This window comes from Octodon degus, unplaced genomic scaffold (genome assembly GCF_000260255.1).
Source record: "Octodon degus isolate 3935 unplaced genomic scaffold, OctDeg1.0 scaffold00006, whole genome shotgun sequence".
In the NCBI taxonomy this organism is placed as follows: Eukaryota; Metazoa; Chordata; class Mammalia; order Rodentia; family Octodontidae; genus Octodon; species Octodon degus.
The window spans coordinates 32972685-32995892 of record NW_004524582.1 but is presented as its reverse complement, the minus strand read 5'-3'; the positions used below and the strand labels follow the sequence as shown (position 1 = coordinate 32995892).

At 46.1% G+C, this 23208-nt stretch overlaps 1 protein-coding gene across 8 annotated transcripts in view; it reads left to right on the top strand.

The window, feature by feature from the left end:
* Nucleotides 1–19651: 19651 nt before the first annotated feature.
* Nucleotides 19652–23208, top strand: part of Nsd2 (nuclear receptor binding SET domain protein 2) — a 60674-nt gene continuing 57117 nt past the window's right edge. For 7 of the 8 annotated variants that reach the window (XM_023700150.1, XM_004624617.2, XM_023700156.1 and 4 more), the window contains exons 1-2: nt 19652–20273; nt 22458–22620. In XM_023700150.1, the coding sequence (XP_023555918.1) occupies nt 19677–20273; nt 22458–22620 (760 nt within the window). In that variant the 5' untranslated portion in view covers nt 19652–19676. The remainder of the gene's footprint in view (nt 20274–22457; nt 22621–23208) is intronic. The other variant, XM_023700142.1, reaches the window with a different exon arrangement.

Below are 23208 nucleotides of genomic sequence, written 5' to 3'. Positions count from 1 at the left end.
CATCACCTTGTTTCAGAGTTCTAGGAGTCTGGCAGTGTCAGTCACTTGGGAACTGTTAGAAATACGGTCCTTGGTCCCACCTAGACTTACTGAGTCCTCTCCGGAGTAGGGCCCAGTAGCTGGTGTTGTAGCAATCTCTCATAGGCTTTTTTTTTTTTTTTTTAAGAGAAATTTTTTTTTTTTTTAATTTTAACATTTATTGTGTGTGTGTATGTGTGTGGCCAGCTCAGCCCACCAGGGGGCGTGGCTGGCTGGCATGTGGTGCTGGGGGATTGAACTGTGGTCCCTGTGCTTTGCCAAGCTTGTTCCAAGTAGGTGCTTTAGACCACTGAGCCATCTCTCCAGCCCTCTCATAGGCTTCTGATGCTCTCCTCTTGAGAGGTGCTGTTGGGGAGTTCCGTATTAGTAAGTGGTTTAGGAGACTTGTGTTAGACCTGGTAGCTGGCTGGCCTGGGACCGAGGTATAGAGAGCAGGTGGGTTCAGCTGGGATGGGCTCTGGCGCAAAGGTGACAGATTGTGTTGTTTGGGACAGTGAGAGACATGGGGGGGGGGAAGCAGTCATTGTTTTCTCCTGAGATTTTTGTCTGCCAGAACTGGAGTAGGGATGTGTTCACTGTCCAGATAAAGTTTTTTTTTTTTTTTTTTTTTCTAGTGCTGGTGATTCAGCCCAGGTCCTTTGTACTGGGACATATCTCCACCCCTTCACCCCTTTTTTGTTTTTTGAAACAAAAACTTGCTAAGCCTCCTAAGTTATCCAGACTGAGCCCAAACTCAACATTGTAGTTGCCTTGGCCTTGAGATTACAAGTGTGTGGCACTAGACAATGTATTCTTTTTGTATACAGTCACATTTATTTCAGTGTCCAAGCTCAGAAACAAGAGAAAACCCATGAAGAAATAAAAGCAGTTTGTTGACTTCCTTTGCTCAAGTGTCAGTTTTTCAGGGAAGCCCACAGTGGACTCTGACCACTTAAAATTGTACCTGTTTGCTCTCCTGACCCTATAATCACCCCATTTGGTGTCCCCGCTTGCTTTCCCAGCTTGAATGGAAGCTCCATGATGGAAGGACGCTTGGTCTCTTCATGTATGGTCCCAAGGGTTATGCTAAGTACATGTGGCCGTAGTTGGTGGCCAAGTCAGAGTGCGTGGTGAGGATGGACGGTGGCAGGTGTGGCCCACTGGGGCTGGCTGCTCTGGTGTAGTCTGGGTATTGCTGAGCACTGTCTGGGCCTGCACATCACATCCCTTTGGCATTCTTCTCTGCAGCTAGAGGTGGAGGCCCAGGCTGTTGTAGAAGCTGGGAGAAGCTCGTTGACTTGGAGCAACTTGCTCTTCCTCAGGTGGGAAAGAAACATGATGCTCCTCGTGTGATCTCCTGGGGTGAGGTGCTGGCTGAGATGTAGGGAGAAAAAGTAGGCTTTCTCACTTTTTTTTTTTTTTTTTTTTTTTTTGCAGAACCAGGAGTTGAACTCAGGCCCTTGTGCTTGCCAGGCAAGCACTTATTCTACTGAGCCTTTCTCACTTTTGTTCTATATCTGAAATATTATTTGTAGAAGATGAGATTATGTGTCATGTTAATACTATATTGGGTTCTTTTCTGTTGTGTTCTGAAATTTAATTTTACTTATTTATTTTTTTTCAGTACCAGGGATTGAATTCAGGATCCTGTGCTTGCCAGGCAAGTGCTTATTCTCTTGAGCTGTCTTCCTGGCCCCATGTGTTCTGAAATTTGTAAAAAGAAAATATTTGTTTAAAATTCAGCTTTGTATTGCTCTTTGAAACAAATACTTGTGATTCTTGTTTGTTCAGTGTCTACCTTCGGAAGCTAGACTCTGAGGTATTTTTTGGCTATGAGTCTGTTGTTGGTTGGTGTATGGACCTTGGGGAATCAGTGACTGAGTCATTGAAGGGCAGATGCCAGACAGCCAGTGCTCTGTCAGGCCTGCTGTAGGTCAGGGGAGTGCTACTGAGGGCTGCCTGCTGGTTTGGAGGAAATAGTACGAGGACAAGTAGAACACATCATTTTCCCTATTTTGGGGCGAGGGGCTTTGCCCTTACTGTAAACTGATAAACTTCTGAGAAAAGGGAAATTTGTGTCTTGAACTAGCGGGGTCTGTGTGTCTGTGTGTCTGTGTGTCTGTGTGTCTGTGTGTGTTTTAGTTTTACTAGGGATTGAACTCAGGGCTTCGTGGCTCCAAGGCAAGTGTTCTACCACTGAGCTATATGCTGAGACCTCATTAAATTTTATTTTGAAGCAGCATCTTAAGTTCCTCAGGCTGGCCTCAAACTTGTGACCCTCCTGCCTAAGTCTCTTGATTTTTGGTTTTGTTTTTTGTGGTACCAGGGACCGAACTCAGGACCTTGTGCTTTGTCTCAGTCTCTTGAGTAGCTGGGATTATAGGTAAGCACCAGCGTGCCAGGCAATTTATTTATTTTTTTAAAATGTATTTAGTACAGGGCATACAGGGTCTCACTATACAGATCGGACCATAGTGATCTGCCTGTTTTCAGCCTCCCAAGTGCTGGGATTACAGGGGCATGCCTCCGTGCCTGTCTCAGCATGCCCCCAGGCGGGGCCAGCACAGCATGCTGGAGATTGAACTCCAGTCTTGTGCCTGCCTAAGCAGGCACTTTAGTCCACTGAGCTATCTGGCTGGCCCTGTAGAAATGTATTTTAATAGGACCTTGTCCTGTAGCTTCATGCTCCTGATGGAGACCCAGGTGGCCCTTGGGTTGGGCGTGATGCTGGAGGCAGAAACCTGTGCTGCTGGCCCTCATGGCTGGCCTTCCCTGCCTGCTGCCTCATGGTCTAGACACCACCGGGGCATTCCACAGAGTCGCCATGTTCCCAGTGCTACCAGTGGCTGAGCTCCCGCCAGGGATGGTAGAGCAGAAAATGAGCTGAGAGCTCCAGCCTAAAGTCCATGCCGTGGGGCTGGGGAGATGGCTCAGTAGAATAAGCGCTTCCCTGGCAAGCACAAGGGCCTGAGTTCAATCCCTGGCTCCACAAAACAAAAAAAAACAAAAAACAAAACAAAACAAAGTCCATGCCGCCTTCTTTCTTATGTATGTCCTATTTTCAAGGGTGTGTGATTTTTGTACATACCATTATGGCAAAGTAGAAAGCTTAATTTTTTCTTGATCCTGGGGATTGGACCCAAGGCCTTCACACTAAAATAATAATAATAATAATAATAATTATTATTATTGTGGTACTGGGGATTGAACTCAGGACCTTGCACTTGCCAGGCAGGCGCTTATGCTGCTGAGCTATCTCTCTGGCATACTGAACTATCCTCAATCCTTTTATTTATTTGTTTATTGTGTGTGTGTGTGTGTGTGTGTGTGTGTGTGTGTGGCCAGCTCAGCCCACCAGGGGGCGGGGCTAGCTGGCATGTGGTGCTGGGGGATTGAACCGCGGTCCCTGTGTGTTGCTTAGCTTAGCTTGTTCTAAGTAGGTGCTTTAGACCACTGAGCCATCTCACCAGCCCCTCAGTCCTTTTAAAACATTTTTGAGAGAGGATCTGTTTTGTGAGAAGCTGGGCTTCCGCTTGCAGTCCACCTGCCTCAGCCTCCCTGAGTGCTAGTGCTGAAGTTACAGGTGCGCCACGATGCCCCCCGCTGCTGTTTTCTTGTGCTGACTTCGTTGGGGCTGGGGACTATTCCTTCCTCACCTACAGCCTCTCTTGATGCTCTCTCTTGAGGCAGACCTGTGCTCCTGGTTTCTTGGCTGTTCAGCCGTTTGCTTACCCCCCTCCCCCCACCTGTGACACATCTTCTGGTAGCTGTTCTAAAATGTAAGGCCACTTCATTTGAAACCTTACATGCCCTGCTAACTGGGTATATCATTTAGATCGGAAGTAAATTTTTTTCCTGAAAAATTGAAGGCTGGCTGGGGATTAGCTCAGTGGCACAGTGCCTGCCTGGCAAGCATGAGGTCCTGAGTTTGATTCCTGGTACAAACAAACAAACAAACAAAAATTTGAATGGCTTCATTTGAGAGCCTCTTGCATATGTTCTCTTTGAAGAAGTCTAGTGCCCTTCAAATTTAGAGTTCTTTCATGTGACCTGTAATCTTAATTTTTTTTTTTTTTTCTGAACTGGGGATTGAACTCAGGCCCTTGCACTTGCCAGGGAAGCGCTTGTCCCCAGTCCTTTTTTTTTTTTTTTAAATGAATTTAGGACAGGGTCTACAGCATGTACAGGGTCTCACTACGTAGATTGGACTCATAGTGATTCTCCTGTTTTCAGCCTCCCAAGCACTGGGATTGCAGGTGTGCGCCACCATGCCCAGCCTCAGTCATGTCTCAGCATGCCCTGGGGGCAGGGCTGGCACAGCACAAAGGTGATCAAACCCCAGATTTGAGAAGGACTTTTTTTTTGGCTGACTCAGGCTGCCTTCAGGGTGGGTCTGGTGCGTCCTGTGGTGCTGGGGATCAAACCGCAGTCCTTTGCTCCTGACTGATTTTGCTTAAGAAGGTGCTTTAGACAGCTGAGCTGAGCTGCCAGCCCCCATGTAATCTAAATTTTTTTTTTTTTGCGGAACCAGGGATTGAACTCAGACCCTTGTGCTTGCCAGGGAAGCACTTATTCCACTGAGCCATCTCCCCGGCCCCATCTTTTTTTTTTTGACATTTCTTTATTTTTAAAATTGTGTGTGTGTGTGTGTGTGTGTGTGTGTGTGTGTGTGTCCAGCTCAGCCACCAGGGGGCGGTGCTGGCTGGCATGTGGTGCTGGGGATTGAACCGCATCCCTGTGCTTTGCTAAGCTTATTCTCAGTAGGTGCTCTAGACCACTGAGCCATCTCACCAGCCCCTGTAATCTAAATTTCTACACTGGAGACCACACAGACCTGTGTGTGTTCACCCTAATGGGTCACTTCAACCTCTTGCTTAGGGTACAAACCTCATTTATTATTTTTTTCATATGCTTTTGTCTTTTTTTTTGGAGCTCTTACGATGTAGATATGTCATTGCTATAGCTTCTTTTTCTCTCCTGTGTTTCCCTTTTTCTTCCTGTTACCTTCCTTTTCTCTACTTGTTTTCCCTCTCTCTCTTGCCCGTTCATTTCCTGTTCCCACTGAGGCATCTCCCTGGCGCTCCTCCATCCATCTTTCCTGCAGTTTCTTCTTCTCTCCTTTCCTGTATCTCTTCTCCTGTCTTTCTCTCCCCTTTGTGGTACTGGGGTTGAACTCAGGGCTTTCATACTGAGCTACATCCCCAGCACTTTCAAAAGTTTTTTTTTCTGGGCTGGAGAGATAGCTCATTGCAAAAGTGCTTGCCTAGCAAATGCAAGGTCCTGAGTTTGCCTAGCAAGTCTCAGGACCCTTGCCCTCCAAAAGAAGCTTTTTTATCTGGCTATGTCTTTTTTTTTTTTTTTTTTTTTTTTTGCGGAACCGGGGATTGAACTCAGGACCTTGCACTTGCCAGGGAAGCACTTATTCCACTGAGCCATCTCCCCGGCCCCCTAGAAGCTTTTTTTTAAAAACAAAACAAAACAAAACAAAACAAAACAAAACCTTTGAATCAGGGTCTTAGTAAGTTGCCAAGTTGTCCAGGCTGTTTTTTTTTTTTTTCCAGGCTGGGTTTGAACTCACGGTATACTTGCCTCAGCTTCCCAGGCATGGGCCAGCACATCTGATGGCTTCTTCCCATCTTTCTCATCTTCTTGGCAAGCCTATAGGAGACCCATTGTATTGGCTATTTTTTGTTTGCTTATCTTCTATGAATGTATGGACACTGCTGTAATTTTTAATTACCTTGGAGATAGTCTTACATTTTCATGGTATTCCTTTAAAAGGAATACCTAAGTAAGAATTTTCAGGAATACATTCACATGGCTCAAGTTAAAGTATGGTGAAAAAAATCTCTCTGCTCAACAGGGGTGTCTCAGTGATACAGTGCATACTTTGGCGATGCAGAAGACAGAAGCACATCTCCCACTTGGCCTGGAGCACTCTGGCCCAAGCCTCCTGGGGAGAAGGCGTTTAGCTGCCACTGGGAGTGTGTGTGTCTTCCAGGGCCCCGGTGTTCTTTCAAACTCCTGTCCCCTGTGGCAAGACTTCCAAGGAGCCAGGACCTCTGCTGCTCTTGCTGGCTAGTGCCCATCTTGCCCCAAAGCTTAGGGCAGCTCTGGGGGAGACTCCCCTGATGGGTGTGAGGACTGCAGCCTGTGTGGATACTAGGCTGGTTCATTCTATTTTTATTTATTTATTTATTTATTTATTTATTTACTTATTTATTTATTTATTTGTGTGTGTGTGTGTGTGGCCAGCTCAGCCCACCAGGGGGCGGGGCTGGCTGGCATGTGGTGCTGGGGGATTGAACTGGGGTCCCTGTGCTTTGTTTAGCTTAGCTTGTTCTAAGTAGGTGCTTTAGACCACTGAGCCATCTCACCAGCCCCTAGGCTGGTTCATTCTGTGGAGCAGATGCCCTAGTGCATTCAAAAAGGTACTTCGTGTTGTTAAGTGTGGTTCAGCTGCAGATAGGAAAACGTTGTACAGCTGCATGCCTGGTGTAGCTTTAAAGTTTATAGTACCTTTCTCATTCAACAAAAGTTTTTATTTTTTATTATTTTTTTTTATTTTAGTGGGGCTAAGGATCCAGCCCAGGGCCTCACACATGCTAGTCAAATGCTCATCATTGAGCTGCACCCCCAACCCTTGGACATCTTTTATTGAGATAAAATGTGTCATTTCATGGTTATAGTTCAATGGTTTTTAGCATATTTAGTGTTGTGTGACCACCACCACCACTAATTCCTAAATGTCTCCATCATTGCAGTAGGAAGCTCTCTGCCGCTGCACACTCCTGTCCCCCTCTGCGGGGGCAGCTACTCAGCTCTTAACTCCATGAATTTGCCTAGTTTGGACATTTCATCTAAATGGGCTTATGTGTTCTTGTGCCTGGCTTCCTTCACTTAACTTGATTATTTTAACTTAGTGTTTTTGAGGATCATTGCTGTCACAGTGGAAGTCGGCACCTCATTGCTATGGTGAGTGATTCCTTTTGTGTGGATAGGCCACATTTGTTTATCTACATCTTTTTTTTTTTTTTTTGGCAGAACTGGGGATTGAACTCAGGCCCTTGAGCTTGCCAGGGAAGCGCTTATTCTACTGAGCCATCTCCCCGGCCCATGTTCACATCTCATTAGGTAGACATTCAGGTGCATGCTTTGTGGGAGCACATGCCTTTGGCTGGCCTGTGTGGTGCTCAGGAGTGGGGCTGCTAGGGCGCGGACCATCTGGTTAATTTTCTGAGGAGCCATTAGACTTTCAAGCAGCTGCACAGTTTCACATTTCTACTAGTAGTGCATGAGGAGTACAAGGAGTTGACATACTACACTGAGAATGCATAGAATAAACTGGCTGTGCTGGCGCGTGCCTGTAATCCCAGCCTTCTGGAGGCTCAGGCAGAAGGATCACCATGAGTTTGAGTCCAGCCTGGAGTAACATAGTGAGTTTAAGGCCAGTTTGAACTACATAGTGAGACTCTGTCTCAAAAAAAAAAAAAATAAAAATAAAAATAAAACAAAACCAAATCAGAGTAAAATAGGAAAAACCAGTAATTGGGAGCAGGGAGTGTGCCAGGTTATGCACTATCATAGGTGAAGACAAAGCTGAGGGAGGGAGGCAAATCTGAAAGTTCTGAGCTCTGTGGGTAGAACAAAAATGGAGACAGGTCAGTTACATAGCTCTTCCAGTGAGATGTGTTTCTGCAGGAGAAGCACACTTGCTGTGGGTGAATCCTGACGTTTGTAGAGTAAATTTAGGAGAAAATGTCAGAGTGACCATGGTCAAAGCCTGGCACCCTGTTCCTAGCGAATGCTGCTCCATTCTCCTGATATCACTTGGTCCTAAAGAATAGAAGATCTAGGGGCCGGGGAGATGGCTCAGTAGAATAAGTGCTTGCCTGGCAAGCGCAAGGGCCTGAGTTCAACCCCCAGTTCCGCCAAAAAAAAAAAAAAAAAGAACAGAGGATCTAACTTTCAGTTGTGGCTGTGCCAGACTGTGTTTCAGGGGGACTGGTGTGAGATGGTTGAGAATCAGTTAGTTCAGGTGTGCGTAAGTTGTGTGTTGTAAGCTTGAAGCTTGAGTTTCTGCTGAAGTCTGTTGTCAGCTGCTGGGAGGGCTTATGCTTGGTCCTTCTCCCTGCCTGGCTCTAGGGAGTGCCCTGCAGCCCCCAGCATTGAGACCTTCTCAAGGTGCTGTGCCTGGAGTCACAGACTGACTGAAGTGGACTAGGGCCCACATGTAACCAAGAGCACCCTCCCTTGGGTGATTTTCCTGCTCCATCCTGCTGTCACCCCCTTTTTCTTTCCTGATATGTCCTATCTGTATTCCTTTTTTTTTTTTTTTTTTTTTTTGCCAGAACTGGGGATTGAACTCAGGCCCTTGCGCTTACCAGGGAAGTGCTTATTCCACTGAGCCATCTCCCCGGCCCCTCATCTGTATTTCTTAATTTCTCTGTCTAGATCATATGCTCCACATGAGGGAGGCATTTTGTTTATTACTCTGCTTCAATCCTGTAGTAGGGCCTGGTGTTCCATGGCTGCTTTGAGCAGGGACTATTGCTGCCCAGGCCCATTCTTTCAGAGGCAGTGCCTGCCCTGTTTTTCAGTCCCCATCTATTTCTTGATATCCAGTCAGGACTGCTCAACGCCCAGCCACTCAACAGGGACATTCCATGGCACATTGTCTGTGAGATTGAAGTGGTTAGTTGTGAAATTCCTAAACAGCCATTTGGTGCAAAATAAGTTTTTGAAAAAATGTTCAAAATAACATTGAGAATTTCACCTCAGCCAGAATGACTATTGTCAAGAACACAAACAACAATTGCTGGCGAGGACAATGGGGAGAAGGAACTCTTCTACGTTGCTGGTGGAAATGTAAGTTGGTACTGCCACTGTGGAGAGATCAGTATGGAAGCTCCTCAGAAATCTGAAAACAGGCTGGGGAGATAGCTTGCTGGTTTAAGTGCTGCCTAGCAAGTGTAAGGACCCAAATTTGGTCTCCTGTACTGCATGCTGTGCTGGCCTCTGTGCTGAGTGGGCCACCGAAACCGGGCCTGGTGGCACATGCCTGTAATTCCAGCACTGGGGAGGCTGAACTGCATAGTGAGACCCTTTACCAAATAAATAAAAAAGATTTTTTAAAACTAAAAACACAGCTACCATTCAAGCCAGCTATACCACTTATCTTTATATACCTGAAGCAGTTAAAGTCAGCATACTTTAGGGACCTGCGTGCCCTGCTTATTTTTATTTTTATTTTTTCATATGTTTAGTACAAGGTCTCACTACACAGATTGGACTCCTAGTGGTTCTCCTGTTTTCAGCCTCCCAACTGCTGGGGTTACAGGCAGGTGCCACGCCCAGTCTCAGTTGCTGTCTCAGCACATCCCGGGGGCCCCTGTGTCTGCTCGAATCTGCTGAGCTATCTGGCTGGCCCTGCATGCCCTGTTTAATGTAGCCCAGTGAACAACAGCTGCAGTATGGAGCCAGCCTAGGTGCCCACCAGCGGATGAATGGATAAAGGAAATGCAGCTCATACGAATACACATTGGAGTATTACTCAACCACAAAAACCCCCAAAATTTTGTCATTTGCAGAAAAATGATTGAATCTTGAAGGCTGGGAGATAGCTTAACAGCGTAAGTGCCTGCCTGATCCTGAAATCAGTCCCTGGTACCAAACAACAACAACAACAACAACAAAAAACCTAAAGAACATGATGAGTAAACTAAGCCAGACCCAGAAAGATAAATACTGTATTCTCCCTAATACGTGGAACCTAAAAAGGTTAACAAGAAAATAGAAGAGTATTATTAAAAGGGAACAATGTAAGTGTGGGTGGCGTGTGTGCATGCGTGCATGTGTGTGCATGTGGTGCTGAGGATGGAACCCAAGCTCTCACACATGCAAGGAAACATGGTACCACTGAACAAATTTCAAGCCCGTGTTGAACATCTATAACTTATCCCTTGTGTTCTCTGTCTTTTTGGGTTTACATCTAAAAAAAAAAATGTCTACTGTCACTTAAATTGGGATTTGTAGAAGGAATGAAGGTAAGCATGGAGAAGAAAGCCTCTTACTCTTTTTAACATTAAAGTTGGAGAATTACCGAGTCTTCTTTTAGCTTTTGTGTTTCTTTGAGATGAGATCTTCTAATGCTTCGTGGTGGATGATAACTTGCTGGACATAAAGTTCTTCTTTTTTCCCTTAACATAGTAAAAAGATGTCTTTGCTCTCTGTTGAGGCTAAGCCATGGTCTGTGGTTACTGTGTCTCCTGCTGTAGTCTAGGCAGTTAGCTTTCTCTTTTGTTGTGAGGTACTAGGATAGGTACATGGGTTTTAAGATTGTTTTCTTTCTCTTACCCTTCATGCTCTGTGGTTGCAGCACTATGGATTAGGCATTGGGTTGTTATTATCTTGGATAGAGCGTTGGGAGCCCTTTTAGTCTGAAAACCAGGTTTTAATTGTCATCCCTTTGAAAATCCACTTTCTCTCATGCTGCTGGTCTCAGCTCCTAGAATTCCTTGGTGATGCAAGTTCCTTGAAAGTAGACTTTGTTATCCTCTGCACTAGTGAGTGCCGGGCACCATGCTGAAAGTGTCAGTCGGCCTGGCAGGGAAGCTCAGTGAAGGGTACTTGCCTAATGCGTGTGAGGTCCTGGGTTCTTCCTCAGCACTGTAGGCAAAAGATACCGTGTGTACCCTTCTGTGGGACTAGGCATGTTCATCACCATCCGTCTCCAGAACTGTTTCGTCTGCCCAAACTTTCTCCCTGTTAAACACCAGCTTCCTTTTCTTCTTCCTTAGCCCCAGCAGCAACCATTCCATTTGTTTCTATGATTTTCACTGCTGGGTTCCTCATCTCATATAAGTGGAATCAGGAAGTATTTGCCTATCTACCCCCTCCCCTCCCCTTTCCCTTCTTTTCTCTCTACCTACCCTCCCTTCCCCTCCCTCCCACATTCCTTCTTTCTTCTTTCTTCTCTCTTCTCTCCCTCCTCCCTTCTCCCCCTCTCTGTTTCATACAGGGGCCAAACCCAGAGCCTTTACTCTGAGCTGTACTCCCAACCATTTTTCAGATTTTGTGTTTTTTTGTGGAACCGGGGATTGAACTCAGGCCCTTGAAAGCGCTTATTCCACTGAGCCATCTCCCAGGCCCCAGATTGTGTGTTTTGAGACAGTTTTGCTAAGCACTCGGGCTGAGCTCTAATTTGAGATCTCCCTGCCACAGCCTTGCTGAGTGCTGGGATTTTAGGAGTGCACCTCTAAACTTGGCTGCTTTTGTCCTTTCATGTCTGGCTTCTTTGACTCAGCATAGTGTCCTCAAGGTGTATCCATGTTGCCCCTATATGTCAGGACTTGCTTTTAGGGAAAGAAGTTAGTTACACATCCTAAGGGATCTGCAACATTTCATTGAACAAACAGACCATGTTTAGCTTACGTACTTGTCTGTTGGCTGTTTTTTTGGTGGAACCGGGGATTGAACTCAGGCCCTTGTGCTGCCAGGCAAGCACTTATTCTGCTGAGCCATCTCCTCGGCCCCTGTTGGCTGTTTTGAGCAATGCCGTTATGAACATAGATGTGTCAGTATCTCTTCAAGGACCCTCTTTCTTTCGGGTTGGTTGTTTAAAGCTGTAATCCTAGCACCTACAATGTAGTGTCTGGTGCATGCTAAACATTTGAAAGAATGAAACATGCATGTTATGTCTTTTAGTCCTGCCTAAATATTTTTCGTCATCTTACCAGTTTTTTTCCTAGGTGATTTATCTTCTTGCTGTATTTTTAGCCATGTCTAGTCTGCTACATTCAATGCAGCAACTGAGTTTATTTCAGTGTCTGTTTTTCCTTTCCTGAAGTTATGGAAACAGTAATTTCCTGTTCCTGTTCCTGTTCCGCAGAAGATCTTCCATGGCACGCGGAGCCTGGCTCCCTGGGAATCCTGCAGTGAGGGCTGCATGGCCAGCCCAGCTTCTCTCAGCAAGGAGGTCATGGGGCTTCTTGGAGCTGCCTCGGGCTGCCTGGCAGGGGCTGCAGGTGCCGCCCTGTGAGGACTCACCTTGACATCAGTCCTTGCCTCAGATTTGGGATGCCACCATCCTCTGAGGTGGGAGCATGGGATTTAGGTTCTCAGGTGACTCCATCTCCCTAGGGGCCCCACTATGTGGGGCTCAGTGATGCTCACTGCCCTGGGGGGGTGTCCCTGCCTGGCAGAGTCTTCTGGTCATCCTCCATGTTCTGAAGGACTCCAAGGCCTGTCTGCTGTCCTAGGACATGGGCCAAGAGGGAGGTGGGGTCACTTGTCCAGGGTCCTGCAGCTTAGTGAGCTACAGAGTCTGGGTGCAGATTTTGTTACCTGAGCACGCCCACCAGCACCCTGTGTCTCTCCTTACCCACTGTGAGCTCTGCTGAGAGCCCTCCAAGCTCAGTGAGGACCTAACCTGGTGCTTTCTGTATTCCAGCTGCTATGGACTGCCAGAAGCTTCAAAGCTCTAGCTGTGGTTCCATCTTTATTTCTAGAGCTGGGGTTTCCTTTTCTTGCTTTGATTAAAAAAATTTTTTTAAAATTCATTTTCTTGCTTTGAATTTGACAGGATAGATACCTTTAATTTTTTTTAGTTACCTGTACCAGAAAGTTTCTATAATGTGATAACAACATTAATAAAGTTTGCGACTTTTTTTTTTTTTTTTGGAGACAGGGTCTTGCCACATAGTTCAGGCTGCTCTTGAATTCACTATGTAGTCCAGGCTTGCCTTGAACTTGTGGTGATCCTCTTGCCTCAGCCTCTCCAGTGCTGGGATTACAGGTGTGCACCACCATGCCTGGCTGGTTCCTGATACTGAATCATCCTTACACTTTCAGATAAATCCATTTAGCCAGTAGTATCGAGTTATTCTAATACTGAAATTGCCTTGGTTAGCTTTCCTTTTATTTTGTATGATTTTCTACAATCCAATAGGCTGATTTTGAGTTGTGTCTTTTTTGTTTTTTCTTTTAGCTTTGATAGGAGGATTGTGTCAGCCTTGCATAATATTGTAGGAAACTTTTCATCATTTTTAAGTTTTGTGCTTCCTCCATCTATGAATAACTTAAACAGTAGGAATGAAATACTTAGGCGATGAGTAATGCAGAGCCTGCATCGAAGGAGCTGTGGTTTATTTGCACATATTAGCACAGGGAGATAAAGGCATGTTGGCTGGTCAGAAGCAGAGCAGAGAGTATGACAGGGTAGCAGTTCTAGACGTGGCCACATATGGTGTGTGTGTTGGTAGAACACACTATAGACCTGGAGGGTATGTGGGAGCTCAAGGTGGGGGCTGCCCCTGGGGGAATACATGGTGGAACCTGGACTTGGGAATAGAGGGGCTTTGTCCTGTGGGAGGCGGTGCCTGCCTGCCTCAGCTGCCTCACTGCACTGACTGGCAGGATGGAACATGTGAAGGGTGGCATCCCTTGTGAGGTCCTTGCTTGAGGGTGTGCTGTCCTCTACTGCCTGCCTCCCACAGTGTTGGTGATGGCCATGAAGCAGGAGCCACCGAGGGCACCTGGAACAAGACCTGTGGTCTCTCTTCTCTGTAGTGTTTGCTTTCCTGCAACAGGACCTGGAACTGCTGGGGCAGAGGCTGCTGGGGATGTGTGTCTGCACTGGAGTGCTTGTACATTTCTGCATGTGAAAATGTCCTCCCTCCCTGCAGCCTTAATAAGCACAAAGGCTGCTCACTGAAGGAGTGAGAAGCTCACAAATGGGAGTCTCTGGGCTTGACCTTGCTCATTGCTTTTTTTTCTTTAGTTACTGAGCTTTTCAGGGTTTTTTTTTTTTTTTTTTTTTTTGGCGGAACCGGGGATTGAACTCAGGCCCTTGTACTTTCCAGGCAAGCGCTTATTCTACTGAGCCATCTCCCCGGCCCTCAGGGTTTTTTTTTGATCAGGCTTTTTTTTTTGTTTGTTTGTTTTGTTTTTTCGGAACCAGGGATTGAACTCAGGCCTTTACACTTGCCAGGCAAGCACTTATTCTACTGAGCTATCTCCCCGGCCCTTGATCAGGTTTTATATTTTTCTTAAAATGCTTGATGTACTGAAAGAATTTTCATTAGTGCTGTAATTTTGATTAAACAAAGCAAGTAAACCTTCCCAGGTGTTAGCACATGATTGTAATCCCAACATACTGGGAGACTCAGGCAAGAGGATCCCAAGTTCAAGCCCACCTGGGCAGTTTAGCAATTTAACAAGACTGCTGGGCATAGTAGCGGATGCCTATAATCCCAGCATTTGGGAGGCTGAGGCATGAGAATTGTTTCTAGTTTGAGATCAGCCTGGGGGCTACAGAAGTGTGCATAAGGCTGGCCAGAACTACGGAGTGAGATCTCTCAAAAAGACAGAACAACAACAACAGCAACAACAAAACCCAACAATTTAGTGAGACTATCTCAAAACTTTTTTAAAAGGCTAGGTATATAGTTTAGTACACAGGTCCTGGGTTCAGTCCTTGGTATGGAAAGGAGAAAAGAGAAAACATTTTAGAAGGATGAGTGGAGTGGTCAGTGCCTGGCAGTGTTGTGCAGGAGGTGCAGGTGGACCTCTCCAGAGGCCTGCAGACAGTAGCCTCCACCAGGGCCATGTGTCAGTGTGCACAGGAAGTGCCCCAGGTGAAAAGCGGGGCCCCAGAGGAAGAGCACAAAGACTGTTTACCATTGTTCCGATTAACATGCTCTGCTCTTAGGGATCCCCCCACGTACCAGAAGGAACAAGTGGCCTTGCAAAGTGGCTGTTACGCAGGCTGTGTTTCACAGGCTGGCTTGGAATTAAATCCTGGTCATGTGGCTGGGCCAATTCTAAGAAGTCAGAAACCTGAATTGTACATAAAATACTCTACACTTTAATTTTTAATGACTGATCGTATTTTTAATTTTTAATGACTGATCGTATTAAACTGTTGGCTCTGTTTGATTCCTTGTCACTTTAGCTATGATTGTAGTTTGTCCCCATAACTCATCCTAGTTTTCTAAATGTTACTGTTGTGTCATTTTATTGAAGTACAAAAAACTACATTTGCTGTTCCTTTCGCCATGCTTAGTCGTTAGGCATGGTAGAGTTATGCAAGTCAGAGCACCTAGAGGGCTATGCATTCTGCCTTAGCTGTATCAGTTTTAAACTGATAGGAACAAATAGTGCTACATTTACTCATTTTTATTTTGTTATTTTTATTTTTATTTTTTAAAATTTTATTTATTTATTTATTTGTGTGTGTGTGTGTGTGTGTGTGCGCGCGCGTGCGCGGCCAGCTCAGCCCACCAGGGGGTGGGGCTGGCTGGCATGTGGTGCTGGGGGATTGAACCGCGGTCCCTGTGCTTTGCTAAGCTTGTTCTAAGTAGGTGCTTTAGACCACTGAGCCATCTCACCAGCCCCTGTTATTTTTATTTTTTAATTTTTGCTTGTGTGTTTCAGGGTCTTGCTATGTAGTTTATTCATTTATTTATTCATTATTTTTGGCAGAACCGGGGATTGAATTGAGGCCTTGTGCTTGCCAGGCAAGTTTATTTATTTTATTTTATTTTTTATGTATTTAGTACAGGATCTACAGGGTCTCACTGCACAGATCGGACTCGTGGTGATCCTCCTGTTTTCAGCCTCCTGAGCACTGGAATTACACAAGCCTGCGCCACCACTCCCAGTCTCAGTCACCCTCTCAGCATACCCGGGGGGTGGGGCAGGCACAGGCATAGTGCACTGGGGATTGAACCCCGGTCGCTGTGCCTGCTTAAGTAGGTACTTCAGTCCGCTGAGCTATCTGGCTGGCCTTATTCAATTTTAGAACCCTTAATTTTTTTCTAAAGACCCAACTTCTAGAGGCTGGGGAGATAACTCAGTAGAATAAGCACCTGTCTGGCAAGTGCAAGGTCCTAAATTCAATCCCCAGTACCATTAAAAAAAAAAAAAAAAAAAAAAAAAAAAGAATTATTGACAAGTTTTAGCCTGGTCCCTTTTCCCTCCAAGTTGAAAAACTTCCTTTAGCACTTTCTGGTAGTATTTGTCAACAGCTTTATATTTCTCTCAAAATGTATCTAGGCTTTTAACATTCGTGGGAGGGGTACTGAGGATTGAACCTAGGGTGCACTGAGCAAGATTTTTTGTTTTTTAGTACTGGGAATGGAACTCAGGACCTCGTGGTTGCCAGGCAGATGCTTATGCTGCTGAGCTGCATTCCTGGCCCTGAGCAAGTTTTCTGCCTTATCTCCAGTGTGCTGTCGAGCCTGTGCATTGGTACTTCGGTATCAGATACAGTACTTCTCAGTTACAGAGTTTTCTTCTTTTTTTATGCTGGGACTCAAACTCAGGGCTTTTGCTTGTTAGGCAGGCACTGTGTGGCTGAGCTCTATCCTCAGCCCTAGTAGTAGAGTTTCTATTTGGTATTCATAGTTTCTTTTTTTTTTTTTTAATTTTTAAATTTTTTTAATAGTTTCTTTTTCTATGTTGTAACTTCTAATATATTTTTTTTCTTCAGGACTATAGTTTCCTTTGCATGGTTTAGTTTTACTGTAATAGACACTTGGAAATCCTTGTCTGCTAAGTTTTAGTATTTGGACCATTTTGGGGCTAGTTTGTGTTCTTCTGTTTAGCAGAGTGGATGAAAGCCCAGGTATAGTATCATGAATTATATTCTGTGTGTGTGTGTGTGTGTGTGTGTGTGTGTGTGTGTGTGTGTGTGTGTTTAGGGAAAGATCTACAGGGTGTTCAGGGTCTCAGGACTTGATAGGACTAGATCGGACCCATAGTGATCCGCCTTCCGAGAGCTGGGATTACAGGTGTGCACCACCACGCCCAGTCTCAGTTGCTGTCTCAGGGCGCCCCCAGGGGCAGGGCCGGCATCATGAGTGATATTCTAACACTATAGATACAGTTAAATTCTTTTTTTTTTTTTTTCCAGAACCAGGGATTGAACTCAGGCCCTTGCGCTTGCCAAGGAAGCACTTATTCCACTGAGCCATCTCCCCAGCCCTTACAGTTATATTCTTACAAGTGATTTTTGTCCAGCTGGAATCCCATTTCAGTTGTTTCATAAGCTTGGTTGCTTATAATTTGCGCTGTACAAGTGTTAGCTTGGAACTTGGTGTACTGTGAGGCTTTGCCCCTTCAGCACCCCAGCCCCTGTGGTTTTTGAAGGCTTTACAGTTTTTACTAGGGAGATGGTTTGCACGTGTGCTGGAAGTGGAGCCATCTCTGACAGGTTGAGCCTTTAGAAACTGTGATGTGGCTGAGTATGGTGGGGTGCACTCAGGAGGCAGAAACAAGAGGATTGAAGGTTTGAAGTCAACCTGGGCAACATGGTTAGACCATATTTTAAAAATATATATTTATATATATTTTTAATAAAATTGAAAAAGGCTGAGGATATAGCTCATTGTTAGAGCTCTTGCTTTGCATGCATGAGGCCCTGGGTTTGATTTTAATAAGCACAATAATAAATAAAATGTAGATAAACAAAATACTTTGGTAAAAAGACAAACAAAAGAAATAAACATACCTTGGTATATATTTAGTGTTGCACATGAAGCTAAGCCAGAACTTGGGCTGTTTTAATTAGCTTAGTGGCATAAGTGCCTGCCCAGCAAGTGCAAGGACCTGAGTTCGATCCCCGGTACCAAAAAAAAAAAAAAAAAATTATTTTTTCTTCCAGTGTCCCCTTCCTCAGCCCCTGTGGCTCTTTGTGGAGACACCAGTGACTGCTGCTTCATGTCAGGTTCTCTCTACCTTGACCCTGTGGACATGTTTCTTTTTATGGCGGGGTAGGGATGGATACTGGGAATCGAACTCAGGACCTCGTGCTTGCCAGGCAGGTACTGTGCTGCTGAGCTAACCCATGCCCTGGAGCAGATGGGTCTTTGCTGGCACCGTTCTTCTGTCCTTTGTAGGATGTTTAGCAGCAAGCTTGACTTCTCCCCAGGAGATAGTCAGTAGCAGTGCCCAAGTGCTGAGAGTTTCCTAGCAGGGCTGGATGTCCCTGAGGAGCAGAGGACACCCCCAGCCTTTCTGTTTTCAGCTGTCCCCCTGCTTCCACACTGTTGCCTGCTGCCTTCTCTGAGTAGTTTGCTGAGGTCTGGGATGGTGTGGTCTCCGTCTTCCTAGCTGGGTGAATGTCTGTATGTTCCTTACTACTAGCTGCCTTTGGTGGTTATTAGCCTTATTAGTGCCTCTTAGTGGGGACAGTTGCTGTGCAGTGGAAGTTCTGTGTCACCACTCCATGGGCAGCTGGCGAGGTTTTCGGATCCTCCCTCCCTGCACGTTTCCCATGCTGGCCAGTGTGTCCTGTGGCCCAGTAGCAGTGCTCCTTAATAGCAGACCTTTGGGTGATAGATGAATAAAATGTGTTAACTGCATTTGCTGTTACTGTATTTGCTGTCCCTTGACTGAAGTGTTTAATGTAGGGTTGTGCGAGAAGCGCTTGAGGCAGAAGGCAGAACACTGGACAGCGCAGAGCAGAGCTCACTAGGAGTGTTTGCATAGTCACTCTTGGCTTGCTTTTCCTTTTTTTTTGTGCAGGTCTCGAACTCAGAATCGGACTTGTAGTGATCCTCCTGTTTTCAGCCTCCCTAGTCCTGGGATTATAGGCATGTGCTACCGCGCCTGGACTCCATTGCTGCCTCAGCATGCCCAGGGGGTAGGGCCGGCACGCCACATGGTACCAGGGATCGAACCCTGGCCCCTGTGCTTGCCTAAGCAAGCTCTTAGTCTGCTGAGCTATTTGGCTTGCTTTTCTTTTTCTTTTCTTCCTTTTTATCAGTCAGGAGCCATACTGTGCCTAGAGTTGGAAAGTCTGATTCTAACCCTTGCCATGCAGGTGACCTTGGCATGTTTCAGCGTCCTCAGCTGTAACAGGAGCGCTTGGATGGCTCTTTGCCCATTAGTGCTTATTTTGCTATGCTCCCCAGCTGTCCCTTGCCTTGTCTGGTTTTAGCTGTCCACATACATTGATCCTCCTTTATTCTTTTTCAGGTGGTGGGTATTGACATCAGCTCCTTGAAAGTGTCCCTGTGGTAGGAGGGTGGGTGGTAATCTGGTATCAAGAACAAATACACGAAGGGCCAGCCAAATAGCTCATAGGATTAAAGTGCCTGCAAGCAGGGGCTGGGGGTTTAATCCTCAGGCCTCCTGTGCTGGCCCTGCCCCTGGGGCGAGGTGAGGTGGAGGTTGTGATTGGGCATGGTGGCGTGCGCTTGTAACGCCAGCACTTGGGAGGCTGTAAACAGGCAGATCACTACGAGTTCTATCTAGTAATGAGACCCTGAACACCCTGTAGACCCTTCCCTAAAATACAAAAGAAAAAAAAAAGAACAAATACATAGGTTAAGTTGTGTCCCCATCACAGTGGTTGTATGTGGTCATGGCAGCTTAGAATTTGCTGTCCTGTCGTGTTGCCCATTTTATAGACGATTCCTTGTGGTCTTTCAGCTTTCTCATTTTGTGATTCTGTGTCATTTTTGTGGTATCAATATAAAATGTCATAAATTGTCTCTACTCTCCCATCCCCAAACTCTATAAAGCTGTATAGTAGGGGTGTTGACATACACATCCTAGGTATGTTTATTGATACATTGCTTTTTATATTAATATGTTGCTTTTTTCCTCCCCTCTTGCCTGTAGTGTTCTAAGAACTGACGCATCTAAGCTGGATGGAATTTAACATCAAAAAAAGTTCTCTTTCTGTGCATAAAGTTGTAAAGTGCATAAAGATGAAGCAGGCACCAGAAATCCTTGGCAATACAAATGGAAAGACTCAGAACTGTGAAGTGAATCGCGACTGCTCTGTGTTCCTCAGCAAAGCTCAGCTTTCTAACAGCCTACAGGAGGGGGTCATGCAGAAGTTTAATGGCCACGATGCACTTCCCTTTATTCCAGCGGAGAAGCTGAAAGATCTTACTTCCTGTGTGTTCAATGGTGAACCTGGGGCTCCTGATGCCAGATTGTGTTTTGAGTCCCAGGAAGCAAAAGGAATTGGGACACCACCCAATACTACTCCTATCAAAAATGGTTCTCCGGAAATCAAGCTGAAGATCACCAAAACATACATGAATGGGAAACCTCTCTTTGAGTCTTCTATCTGTGGTGACAGTGCTGCTGACATGTCTCAATCAGAGGAAGATGGACAGAAGTTGGAGAGCAAGGTGAGGAGGAGCAGGAAGAGGAGCATAAAGTACGACTCCTTCCTAGAGCAGGGCCTCGTGGAAGCAGCTCTGGTGTCCAAGATCTCAAGTCCTGCAGATAAAAAGGTGTGTGTGAGGGATTCTGTTATATCCTGACGGCATGGTGGCAGTAGGACCATGTGGGACGCTTCTCTGTCTCATGGCAACTAGAGGCTATGGGAGACAGGTATTGCTGGCAGCCTTGGCCCTGCAGGGCTGCTGCTGGTTGAGCCTTGGCTGTGGGCACTTGGGTCTATAGCTGCCTGCCAGCCAGTTGAGAAGCCAGAGCTTAAGTGTTGGGGATGAGGCAGGGCCAGTTTTTTGTGTTTCTTTTTTTCTTTTTCTTTTTTGGGACAGGGTCTCACTGTGCAGTTCAGGCTGGCATTGAGCCCACTTTGTAACCCAGGCTGGTCTGGTCTCAAACTTGCAACAGCCATCCTGCCTTAGCCTCCCAAGTCCTGGGCAACCTGGATGTTTGTTGGCCTTGAGTTCAGCTTCAATGATCCTCCTGCCTCAGCCTCCTGAGGGCACCCCAAATGGGTATGAGTTGGTACTACAGTAAGTTTTTTTTTTTTTTTTTTTTAATTTTTATTTATTTTAGAGAGAGAGAGAGAGAGAGAGAGAGAGAGAGGTAAGTGTGTGTGTGGCCAGCTCAGCCCACCAGGGGGCGGGGCTGGCTGGCATGTGGTGCTGGGGGATTGAACCGCGGTCCCTGATGCCTTGCCAAGCTTGTTCTAAGTAGGTGCTTTAGACCACTGAGCCATCTCTCCAGCCCGGTACTACAGTAAGTTTGGAACATTGAGTTTACAGTTACACTTGTAGGATTTTGTTTAGGAATTTCACACATAGGGCTGGGGAGATGGCTCAGTAGAATAAGCACTTGCTTGGCAAGCACAGGGGGCTGAGTTCAATCCCCGGTTCTGCCAAAAAAAAAAAAAAAAAAGGGAATTTCACACACAGGAGGAATCGTTGATACTTCTTTGGAATCCTTAAAGTTGCCAAGAGTGAGAGGGCTTAAAAACAGTGGTTTTTGAGTGCTCAGGAGCAACTTTGGCCCTCATACTGTAATTTCAAAGTTTTTTTTTTTTTTTTTTTAAACCCATTTAGGGACTGGCCAAATAGCTCAGTGGATTAAAGTGCCTGCTTAGGCAGACACAGGGACCAGGGATGAATCCCTAGCATGCTGTGCTGGCACCGCCCCCAGGGCGTGTCAAGATGGCAAATAAGACTGGGGGTGGTGGTGTGCGCCTGTAATCCCAGAGCTTGGGAGGCTGAAGACTGGAAGATCACTGTGAGTCCGATCTGTGCAGTGAGACCCTGTAGACCCTGCACTAATACATAAAAATAAAAACAAAAACCCACTTAGTAGCCTGGGCTGATGGGGTCGGGTTTGGAAGAGCCCATGGTTGTGGTGAGCCTTGTGTTTTACAGTAAAGTTGCTAGGGACCTGGTTTTTAGCCTCTACTCTGCCACTTCTTGGTCTTGTTAAGACTCGGTGATTCAACCTGAATGGTGGGGTGCACCTGGGATGCTGTGTGATCATCCCGCGCTGACCTCTTTTGAAAACGTGTAACATGGTGACTGCGCTTGCCCTTGCCTCTCTGCTCGTGTATCTCTAACAGTTGGTGAGATTCTGATTTCAGGGTGTCACCCTCGGTGCACAGAGGAGGAAACTGAGGCCCAGAGGAGTTGAGGTGCTGCTTTTAGGGGCTTACCTGCAGGAGGCTGTGGCCTTGCTGTTGCGCTCCGTCTTCTAGAGAGCGGAACAGAGTAGTATGGGGAGAAACTGAGGCTTAGAGAGCTCTGAGTGCTTGAATGTAGGGTTGGGGCTACCACCTGTCTTAGCAGGGGCTGCACTATCGAGTAAAGCATACGCTCTTGAAGATTGACAGACATGTGGCTGGAGGCAGGGCTAGCATGGCTTTGGGGTTCTGGGATTAAAGTACCATGCAAAGACTGTGCTCCAGGCAAAAGAGTTTACTAGAAGTCTTGCTAATGCAGGGCTCCTCCTTGCCAGGCCTGGTGCAGACCCGTTAGGTCAGGGCAAGAGATGCAGCAGCTGCCATGAGAGATGAGAGCTGGGATCTGAAGCTCAGCGAGGGGAGAGCTCCTTTGTTGGGGCCTGTGTTACTGTGGCTTATTTTTTGGAGAGTATTGGGGATGGACACAGGCTTTGTGCATGCCAGGAAGTGCTGCCCCCTGAGCCACACCCCTAGACCTCCTTGTGTGTTTGGACCAATAGCCTGATTAATCTTTGTTGTTCCGTTTCAGATTCCAGTTAAGAAAGAGTCCTGCCCACACACTGGCAGAGACAAAGATCATCTGCTGAAATACAATGTGGGTGACTTGGTTTGGTCCAAAGTGTCGGGCTACCCTTGGTGGCCTTGTATGGTTTCTGCCGACCCACTCCTTCACAGCTACACCAAACTCAAAGGTATTGGGATTTTGGCTGTTTTTCTTTCTCTTTTGCATGTAGTGTTTCTCATCTCCATACTTCTTGCTTATGCTTTTCTTTTTTTTTTTTCTTTTTGTGGAACCAGGGATTGAACTCAGCCCTTATACTTATTAGGCAAGTGTTTATTCCACTGAGCTATCTCCCTGGCCCCTTGCTTATGCTTCTTAAATGTCTCTATAATAATGCACTTTTGTAACTTCCTGAGGTCAGTGGTTGATTCAGATGTCAGCTATTGCCATTTCTTTTTTAGGGTTAGGAAGGGTTGAGATGGGATCTTTCGCTGTGCAGTCTAGGCTGGCCTTGAGCTCACTATGTAGCCCAGGCTGGCCTCAAACTTAAAAAGTGATCCTCTTGCCTCAGCTTCTTGAGTGTTGGGATTATAGGCATGCAACACCATACCTGGCTGACTCGGCCCGCGAGTCGAGACGTGGGGTAATGACCTGGAGGAGGGATGGGGATGAACAAGACAGGGCAAGAGACACAAGAGACGGAGACAAGACAGGCTTTCTGATCAAGTCTCGTTTATTGAGGAAGTGAACAGGGTCTAAATAGCTGTATAGTGGAAGC